Here is a 10,408-nt window from a genome sequence, read left to right as displayed (position 1 = left end):
GGAGCTTTTGCAGTATAGCATCACAGCCTTGACAGCTAGAGAGCATCACAGACAAAAAAAAAAAGAAAAAGAAAAGTAGATCTGTTTGCTTTTTATGTAGTCTTTCTGAAGTTTCAAGTGTTCAGGGGGTGGGGTCGCTGGGAATTTTTAGGGGGAATATATTTTGGTGGCTTTTCAGGACTTCACTGACAAGGCCCCCATTTCACTGTGAGACTATAGCACCACCAAGTGGTCAAATGTGGACCCAAACCAACAACAGTGGTCTGTAGAGAGTTCTTTCCACCTCAGTCAGAAATTAACAGACGCTCTGATGAAACAGCCATGAAAGAAGATCAGTTTCTTTACTATTACTTTCTTTCAGTTCTTTCCCTTGACACACGGTGTGTTTTCCTCTTTTCTTCTAACGAATATTGTTTGAGTGGACTTTCCCATGGTGTTTTTGCATAATTAAGAAGGCAATGGATCACAAAGTGAGAGAGAGAGAAAGACCCGCCAAAGTCTTCAGTAGAATCCACTCGCCTAACTTGAAGTACAAATCTCTCCTACACACTGCTGACGAAAGACAGAGTGAGTTAGGACAGAAAACAAAAGGAGTTGTTGTATGTAGCTCCCTCCAAACCCCTTTCCAAAGAATTACCACAGAGAGGACACACAGTTGTGACATTATAGAAAAGAAGCAACTAGATAGTGAATTGCTGAGCTTAAAGTAAGACGTGCTATGAATGGAGTTACACTGTTTGTTTGTTGCACTACGTGTTCCTCTTTATTTCCTTCCTGAAGTCGTACTGTCTGGTGTTTCCACTGAACAAAGTGTAGCATGAGTTTCAAAGCTTTGGAGGGGGGTTTCATCGACTAATTTATGTCAGAACACATATTTCTTATTGAAGTATTTTTTTTGTGCAGGCGTCGAGTGTGAGATTGTGTGTAGTGTGAGTGTGAAGGGCTGTGTGTCGGAAGGGACATGTGATGAAGCCCATTTAATACTTAAAAGTCCAGATCAGCCATTTTAAAGACAAAAAAACCCCTTACACACAGGAAATATAAGAATCTTTTCGCATGACTTGTTTATTTCTTTTTTTAAAAATTGGATGGAATGTGTTGGCAAAATGGGATATTTTAATGGGAGATGTATATTTTATAATATAATCTACATTTCTAGATTAGTAGAGACTATTGAGTACAGTATATGTACAAAAAAAAGCATATATCAAATGTGAACTACTACAGTATTATTATGATAGATTATAGCATTGTGTGATACTTCAGCTGTGTGGCATATCCAGACTCAGTACAAGTGAAAAAGAATTTCAACTGATTATTATTATTATTATCCTCAGTTTGTGAGTGCTGGGTCAGGTTCACAGGGTATAACTGGCAAGAGCGCTAATTGCCAAGTACGATCCTCCTTAGGCCTACTGTATATCTATCTGTGGTTCTAACATATACTGCTGTATCTGCTCCCTGTACTTCCTCTTTAGAACCAACTACATGTGCCTAACCAGCTATATGTGGAGGTTTCCTTTGAACACAGTTTACAGTATATATATATACATATATATATATATATATATAAATATATAAAATATATAATATATAAAAAAGAGAAGGAAGAGATAGAAAGAAGAGAGAAGAGAGAGAGAAAGATATGTAATAGAAAAGTATAAAATCTGCAGAGACTATTGTCAAAGAAAATGTTTTTATCGTACTGACATGCCATCCTTTGTCTCCCTCACTTTCACTTGCAATACACACATAAGACTCACATAATTTTGTTAATACTGCATGTTTTATGACAAATTTAGCAGAATCTCATTTTTGACTGATGAAAGGAAATCAAATTTTGTAGCTTCTAAACCTTTTTTGTGATTGAAACAAAAAAAAAATTGACAAGATTTTACAATGCAGTTGTTTCAATGAGTCACTTCTTTGTACGAAGATTATATCCTCGGAGGACAGTGATACTGGAAACCTTGAAACAATCAGAAGCAATCCGTGTTTCGATTTGAATCTCAACAGATCCATTTAACAACCTCCATGTAAAACAAGCTGCCCTGGAAATAAAAGAAAAAAAAGGGCTGAAGAATCAGACATCATGTGTAACTCGTCTGCAGCAGTGTGGGTTGCAGAGCATCCTTTTATCCCCTCATCCCCTCTCCTCTCCTCCTCTACCCTCAAACTTAACAACATCTCAGTGGTGTATGACACAGCCCTCATCGAACAAAGCACAAAAGACCTGCTTTTATACTGTTACTCCACTGTGAAGGACTCTTGACTCCACCCTCAAACTCCTCAAACCTACACGCAGAGGGATGGCAAGGTCTTTCCGTTTTGGCCTCGAGGGACACCAGGAATCAAGAAGGCTTTGTTGGATATTTATCCACGGTAGCAACTACTACTTCTTCAATTCTCGCTGACTTTCTCCTCTATACTTTTGATCACAAGTTGAGGTGTTAGCCGGCCACCTTGCCTTGAAACAGGTCCATTGCAAACACACTTTTTGGTGGTTGTGATTTCCACACTTTTTGTTCAGTATTTTACCTATCCATTTGTCCTGCGATATATCTGCACAGTATAAATACAGGAGCCTCAGCTAAATCTAGCACCTGGGTGTATAGTTGTACAAACATGATCCGAGCACTCACCAACACACAAGACAACTATATATGAACCCTTTCACCTCCTTCTAGAAGTGCAAAAACCCCACATGGACAGCCAGACGGACAAGTCAACTCCGAGTACCTCAGTTTCTAGCAGCAGTGTCTCCAACCCCCGACCCAGGCCTCTGTCCTCAGGGGATTCTCTAGCACCACACAACCGACAGACCCTGAAAACACAGGACCAGAGCAGTCCCGCAGGAATGTTGTCCATATTCTCTGAATGAAAGGGGGGGGGGGAATGCACTTGTTGTTTGAGTCCAGTTTCTCTAGTAGCCATTTTCCCGAGACTGGAGAGCAGCAGAGTCAAAAGCAGTGAAGGAGGTGGTGGCTGAGGCAAGAGCTCAACTGTAGCCAATGTGTGTGTGCTGTATATTGTGCATCTGCAACAAAGTGGAGCGGGAAGGGATGTTGTAGCAGCAGATTTGAGTTTTAGTTTGACATTTCTCAGAGGCAGAGCTGCTCTGGAGGAAAAAGTAAAGTCACTTTTTTCCAGCTAAGTAACTGGAGCCGTGAGCTGCGGCTGTTCCTTCTTGTTCCATTACTCTCTGCAGTATTTGAAACCGAATACTGTCAAAAAATTGGCAATGTTGGGTTAGCATTTGCAGTAACTAGCATAAACAGCTTTAAACAGTAAGTGTTTCTACCCACATATTTTTATGTGCATCTTTAATTCCCGTATAAGAAAGCAAAATGTGAATAGTGGAAATTTGAAGTCGTGACCGAGGTGTAAAAGTCAGTGTATTGATCAAAATAAACTCGACAAAGTTCAGTGGAAACAGACTAAGACAATAAATTATGATGTATATGAAGCATATATGAAGCGTGACTCATTTAGCAGCAGGAAATACAAAAATATTTTCAGAAAATATGTTATTTGTGAAAGAATTACGAAAATAACAAAAATACTGTAGCAGACAGTAGAGCTCCAAAATTAACATTAACATTTAATTATGTTGTCTTTCTTTTTCAGTGGCTTAAATGGCACAGAACTATTGAACTGTTTATCTGCTCAACTTTGGCAAATAAGTAGGGGATGGAAATGCTTGTTAATGTTTGCATTTACTTTTGCTGGTTTTCTGGAGATTTGGTTAAAATTTGTGCCACATTTGGATGAAAACTTAACTACTAACTATAGTTAACTATCAATTAAATAAAATAACGCTGTATTACGTATGTACATGCACAATTTCCTGCGAGACCCTTGTGCGTAGGAAAGAATTAGAATTCGACACGTCAGTGGCGGACACTAATAATGAAAACCTTACACAGAGATGTGATAACAGGATGTAAATACTCTGAAAGGCTGTCACTGAATAAATGGCAACCTTAAGTAATGTCAGGTCTGATTTCATGAAAAGCTTAAGCATTATAACTTCAATACTTGTTTGTACTTTAACCAAACTTCTTACACATTTTTGATTCTCCGCTCTCAGCTTTTACTTCCCGTCTGCCTCCAGAGCAGCTCGCACCCAAGAAAATGTTGAACTCAAACTCCAATGTGCCTTTAGCACTGAAGTGTAATTGAATTTGTGCGTGTATGTGTGCGTGTGCGTGTATTAACACTGCAATGTTGCTCTACAGTACACACACAGGTAACCATGTGGGTCAGAGACAACTGAGCAATTACTGTGTAATTAACAAAAAAATAATACCCTGCCACCCTCATGTTTACAAAACTGTAAATACATGTTGCCAATGGACATTGTTCTTCTCAATATTACATATATTGTTATTACAATATGATTATTATTAGTATGATTATTGTCATTAAAGGATTAATTATTGCCATCACTCTCATTATTATAAATGGTGTTGTCAATTATAGCTATGGGTAAACATTGTTCTGTATTCAAGGGGGAGTCTTGTGTACAATAACAAAAAAAAAAATAGTTTAATCTACGATGACAAGTCTTAAATCGCTGCTACTAAGGAGATGGAGTAGAAGAAAAGCAAACTGACAATAACTCTGGGAAGACATTTTTCTCTGGGATCAATGATGGACACTCCTGTGTGGAGTGAGAGATCACCAAAAGAGGAAAGTAAGCGTTGAACTGATGGACTGAAAGGAAGATCCGCACCTTCTTTCCCCATGTTCTTTTATTTCACTCTGAACTCTTACTTCTGCCAGAAGAGGAAAACAACATGGACATCAAACTGACACAGACTCTCCACTCTCTGTATTCTACTCTATACAGTAATGTAGCAAAAACTAAATAGCCCCTCAGTCTATACTCTCTCTCCACCTGTCCTCCTCTCTCATCTCTTTCATGTATTCCTCACCGAACACCATTATTTTTAATCAGACGGGTTTGATACAGCGAGCTTTTCTGTCTTTAAGCTCAGCTTTATCCTTGAGTTCTCTTGTTTTATACGCATTTGATTCAGTGCCAAGACAGCATATTGTACATAGAAACATTTAATGCTTTTGTTTTTCCTCCTATAAAAAGGAACTGACTGGAGCATATAGCAATAGCGATGCCATAAGATATGAACTTTGTTTCATAATGCCACCAGTGGATGACACGAGATGCATGAGAACACCACGGTGACCTGGAGATGCAGTCTGAGTACGTGAGTACGGCGGAGGGTGTTGCACAGTGAAGTGTATATCATGATTCTGTTCGTTGTGTTGTGGTTCTCATTTTGTACATACAAATTTATTTATTGATCTTGTATGTTTGATGGATCTAGATGTGTCAAAGGAGCACGTCTGATAGCGCTGAAGCCCAGAGAGATGGCACACTGTGACGTGGTTTACCCCAACACAGAATGTAACACTGTCAACGTTGTCAAAACATTTTCTAATGGCTAATATTATTACTATTAATATGATTATTATAAAGCTATTTTAGCGAGTTAAATGAGGAGGGCTGCGTCTCCATTGTCTTTCTTTTGTGTTGACTTTCTGACTTGAATTTCTAAAGTGCTATAAAAGAGGAACCCTTATTCAACTCTGAAGTAAATTAATCTAAAGTATTTCTCTATGATATTAAATATAGTTAAGGTCTGGAAAAAACATTCTCAGTTATTATTTATGAAGAGAAATTGATGAGATTTGACTGACAGTGGCAGCTTAAGCAAACAACCTGATAAACTCTAAACTAAACTGATTGGTCCATGAAAGTGTGTGACCGATGTGATGTATACGTGATCGCTTTTTTTCCCAACAGAGCCTCACCCACTTCAAACCAGGGGGAGAAGAGATCCTGGCAGATAGTTAGTAGAGAAAACTGATACCATACATCCGCACAAAAACCAAAGAGTAAAAAGTTTTTTCATGGCAGACTATTTCCTGAGCAGTTGCCAGGAAACCAGTGGAGGCAAAGTTGCACTTGGCCAAGAAATAATCCAGGTCCAGCACATATCCCTCATTAAACAGAAAACTGCTGTTTACTTTTCAGTACTTTTCCACTCTTTGTGCTAAACTAAGCTAACTGGCTACTGGCTGTATAGCTTTATATTTAATGGTAGATATAAACGTGGTACTCTTCCCTAAACTAATGGCTTAATCTCATCCCACTGATGATAAAGTCATTTGAGATTGGATGTAAGACTAAACGACTCAGTAGATATACATGTTTTGCTGTGCAGATTTCCCCACCTGGACAGCACGCATTAAAAATGCACAGCAGAGGTCAAAGAAAATTTCCATTTTCTTTATTCGTCTCGCTTTAGGAATTTGCAATGCAAATACAAAGCAGGCCACATACACCTATTAAGGTGGGTTAAAAGAAAGGACAGACAACAATTTACTGCTGGCGATGGGAATCAAATGCGCAGTCCCCGTGAGTATCCTTTTTTCCAGTCAGGTCTTATCTCAGACTGACACATTGAAGAGATATTTTTGTCCATACACACAACAGTTGTGGCACAGATCTGCATTCACAAATATAGCCGACTGCTACTGAATATAAAGTGTCCAGCAAAGTTTCAGGAACACACAGTAGTAGCCTCAGGGTGAGAGGAGCAGATTACAATCAAAAGGTCAGCAGTAAGTAAGATATAAAAATGTGGTAGGTGATTGCCATCCTCAGGCACTTCAGGGAGTTGCTGAAAATAAAAGTGCTAACAAGTGCTGCATAGGAAATCAAAAGTCATCCAGTAGTCATCTTGTTCCCAACCATGGCTGTAGCATGTAGTTTTAAGAAAAAAAATAACCTATTGGCTCATACTTATGTCTGAAAAGCACTCTCGAGGTTTCTATATCTGAGACTACAGAAATTGGGATAAGATTTGAGTTTTTACAAAAGTAATTGCCTCTGAGCACAACACAGGAGCTATGAACAAGAGGTTCCTAAAGTGATGGGATCTGAAGGAGGCTTAAAGTGCCACCAGACAAATGGCAAGAAAACTTCCTCTTGACTTTAAAGGTATTTTAGTTTCAGAAACCCTTCAGACTGAGGACATTGTCAGAAAAGTTGAAGAAAGTTGACTTTGAATAACAGTTTTTTAATATATCTTTATTGTTTTCCCATTTCTGACAACAGTCACTCATCAGAAAAATCAAACAATGTTTAATCCCACCATTTTAAAAGTATACAGTAAAAAAATAAAAAAGTGCTTTGTAGTTAAACTGTTCATCTTCAAAAAAAAACAGTCGATAAATGATTCATTTCAGAAACAAAAATTACAGACAGCTGAAAAGCTGCCTCACAAGCTGAACAGCAGATTCCACTTTTCATTCTGAATCATTCACTCATTAAAAGAAAAGAGCATAATCAAGAGGCACTGACACATTAAAACTCACAGCAACAAATGAATCACTGAAGAGGAGTGTGCTGTTCATTTTTTGCAAAAATACAAATCTATTAAGTCAGCGTGGTCTCTTCAACCGTAGTGCATAAGCTTCCCCTTTTCACACAGAATGAACCTGAGTTTATTAGGTTGGACACTTCAGGTGTTTAAGGCTCACTGGATTCCGTCCAGTTTCAGTATCCAGGCCTGACCAGGGGTATAGGGCAGCTCGGGCAGGAGGACAATAAGGCCAAAGCTGGGCTGGACTGGGGACCAGGGTAACGGCTTTGGATTCCCCAATAGGGTCACCTGGACATGGGACAAGAATCAGTGTTTTAGATGGTTACATTTCACATACTTGGAATCACACATGTGAGTAAGCTGGTTGTAAAATTTCATGTTGTGGGGAGAACAGCTCCTCTGTCAGACTTCTGTATTTAACAAGGTTATATTTCTTTTTGTTCATCTCAGTCACTTTACCTTGGTGGCCGCTGATGTTTTGGGTTCCAGCAGCTGCACTGTGGGCTTGGAAGGTTTGGTTGTCACGATGGCATAAACAGAAGTCCCTTTAGATGTATACCTAGAAAAATGGAGTTGACAGCTGTGTCAGTAATCTGCATATAAATTATTGGATCAATCACTTAAAATAGATTGCAGCAAATGTTTAGTTTTACTGTGCACTTAAGCCTGAAAATGCTTGGCTCTCCCACAGCAGAGGGCTGTTAACACTATGTTCAGTCCACCTCTGTCCTCTATATAATATCTGAACGCTTCTTACCAGATTGGCACAGTGGTGTTCTCTGTCTGGACCCTCCAGGGTTTAGAAGCATAGATGGCGTCCCCATTGATCGCGAGCCAGGCTCCAACACCCCTGAGCCTCTCCTCAAACACAGCGGGGATCATCCCATCAGGTGTGGGACCCACATTCAGAAGGTAGTTACCTCCCAGAGCCACAGTGCGAACCAGATCCTGTAACAGCATCAGGAGGAGGAGGATGAAAACCAGTCAGTCACTGGAAACAGCCTAGATATCATTATAGATTTGGTAAATTATAAACAAGTTATAAAACACTACTATCTAATATGCTCACCTTTATTATGGTGGGTAAGTCCATCAGTTCACTCATTTTCATGTTCCTCCGGTAACCCCAGGAAAATGTGTCCACAGATGTGCACTTCTCCCACTTGTGCTTTGGCAGCTGGCCTGGAGTATATTTGTCTTCGCAGTTATAGTAGCCACCGTGTTTACAGGCACAGCCAGCTCCCCATCTGTCATTGGTCACAATGGTATCCTAAGGCAAGAGGGATCTGATAAGTGCATGCAACCTTGCTGAAACAATTAACTGCTGAAGGTCTCGCTTACTAAAAATATATATCATTTCTGTGCTATTGTGTAATATCTCCTCATCATAAACACACTTACTTTAACAGGGCTGTCATTGTAGAGCCAGGCCAGGAACTGGGTGGAGTTCCAGTAGGTGTCAGGTGCTTCCCAGTCCCCATCAGACCATATCACCTCAGGTCTGTACCTGCAAGGCAGCAGGACAGGAAAGGCTCAGACCTGCTGCCAGCATGCTGCGCTCTCATAGAGGCACATGCTGCTATAACTATGTCTGATTGTTTTATGTGCAAGTGGAAAATAAACTGATGTAATCATTTCAGCAGTACAGACCTTACAACCATGTTATAAAGCTCTGGTAGTAGTTTATGCATCACAAAGTCCTGTGTTTTGAATCCATTCTTCTTGTCAGCCAGGTAGAGAGGGTGGAACCACTCATACAAGGAGTTGTAGAGTCCATAGTGCAATGACCTAAATAAAGAAATTACAAGCTTTTAATTTGTTTTTCAAGACAGAATAAATACCAATTTTTTTCTCCCCCAAAACCTAAACTCAGAGTATCTGCTGATACTAAGTACTGATCTGACACCAGAGCTCTCTCTTTTTCCCCAAATTAAGAAGCTGTTTTCCTCATTGGACTCATTTTTATGTGCAGTAACATGAGGTCAGAGATGCTGTGGCACTTAAAAGCCAAGTCTGCAGCTCACTGTGACCCGAAGAATGTAACTGACAGTGTAAACACTGAACCTGCTCCACCTAATAAAAATCATATCAGTGCTGATATTGAATCAGGAAGCAGTGTTAACACCAGTGTCAGAAGGAAGGCAGTAAATGCCACATGAACAGGATGGTTGCACAACAATCTTTCTTATTTTGCATTCATGGTATATTCCTTTTTATGTACCTGCTACCAGCAACAACCACTTTGTCTGAGCTTCATAACACGTGAGGACCCACCTGTTGCGCACTGCCTCTCCCAGGTCTCCCACTAGATCCCTGTGAGGACCGGTATCAACAGAATTCCAGTTCCAGGAGTTCGGGGACCCCCAGTTCGTAAATCCCTCGTGGTGTTTGGCAGTCAGGACGACATACCTGTAATCCAGATAATATGTAAATGTGTGATACTGTTGTCAGTAAACCAGAGCGGATGTAGGTCAAATAATACCGGGGAGCGACAGACTCACTTTGCACCTGAGGCCTTAAATATGTCCGCCCAGTCTCCCGGGTTGAAGAACTGAGCGTGAAACTGAGGCGCGAACTCTGGGTAGCTGAACCCAGGCGGGTAATTCTTGGACATGTAGCTCACGCACTTCTGGTCCGGAGGCTTCTGGCCCTGCCAGTGCCACCAAAACCACTCGCTGTCGAAGCCAGGAACAGAAAACACACCCCAGTGGATAAAAATCCCCAGTTTGGCCTCGTCGTACCATGAAGGAAGCGGTCTGGCGTCCAAGCTCGTCCAGTCCGCGGTGAACCGAGCCGCCGTTTGAGAAACAAGAGCAACGGCAAAGAGAATTGAGAATAACATTATTACAACAGGTTAGTCCACCATTCAACTCCTCTGGGTGTTCGCACAGCGTGGTGCAACAAGGAGACTCAGGCTGCTGTGTTACACGGGAATTTCACTTTTTGTTGTGAACCTGCAGATGAATTTCTTCCCGTCATGTGACTGTAACCACATG

At 40.5% G+C, this 10,408-nt stretch overlaps 1 protein-coding gene across 1 annotated transcript; it reads right to left on the bottom strand.

Annotated features, from left to right (window-relative positions):
- Positions 1-6,298: 6,298 nt before the first annotated feature.
- On the bottom strand, positions 6,299-10,408 carry fuca1 (alpha-L-fucosidase 1). Its single transcript, XM_022747044.1, has 8 exons — positions 9,914-10,408; positions 9,687-9,821; positions 9,063-9,200; positions 8,814-8,919; positions 8,482-8,682; positions 8,170-8,360; positions 7,872-7,971; positions 6,299-7,700 (listed from the first exon to the last, which is right to left on the bottom strand). Exons 1-8 carry the CDS (start codon positions 10,252-10,254, stop codon positions 7,566-7,568), a joined length of 1,347 nt encoding a protein of 448 aa, XP_022602765.1. The 5' UTR covers positions 10,255-10,408; the 3' UTR covers positions 6,299-7,565.

This window comes from Seriola dumerili, unplaced genomic scaffold, assembly GCF_002260705.1.
Source record: "Seriola dumerili isolate Sdu_G_001 unplaced genomic scaffold, Sdu_1.0 BDQW01000110.1, whole genome shotgun sequence".
NCBI classification, from domain to species: Eukaryota; Metazoa; Chordata; class Actinopteri; order Carangiformes; family Carangidae; genus Seriola; species Seriola dumerili.
The sequence above is the reverse complement of the archived record's forward strand: the minus strand, read 5'-3'. Positions and strand labels throughout refer to the sequence as shown.

Bases quoted from the DNA above. Each gene is read 5' to 3' on its own strand.
- fuca1 (XM_022747044.1), bottom strand. From the start codon at position 10,254: ATGTTATTCTCAATTCTCTTTGCCGTTGCTCTTGTTTCTCAAACGGCG. The intron at 9,201-9,686 runs GTGGGTCCTCAC...TTCTTTATTTAG, and splicing joins GGAGAGGCAGTGCGCAACAG to GTCATTGCACTATGGACTCT. The intron at 7,972-8,169 runs GTAAGAAGCGTT...CCATTTTTCTAG, and splicing joins AACACCACTGTGCCAATCTG to GTATACATCTAAAGGGACTT.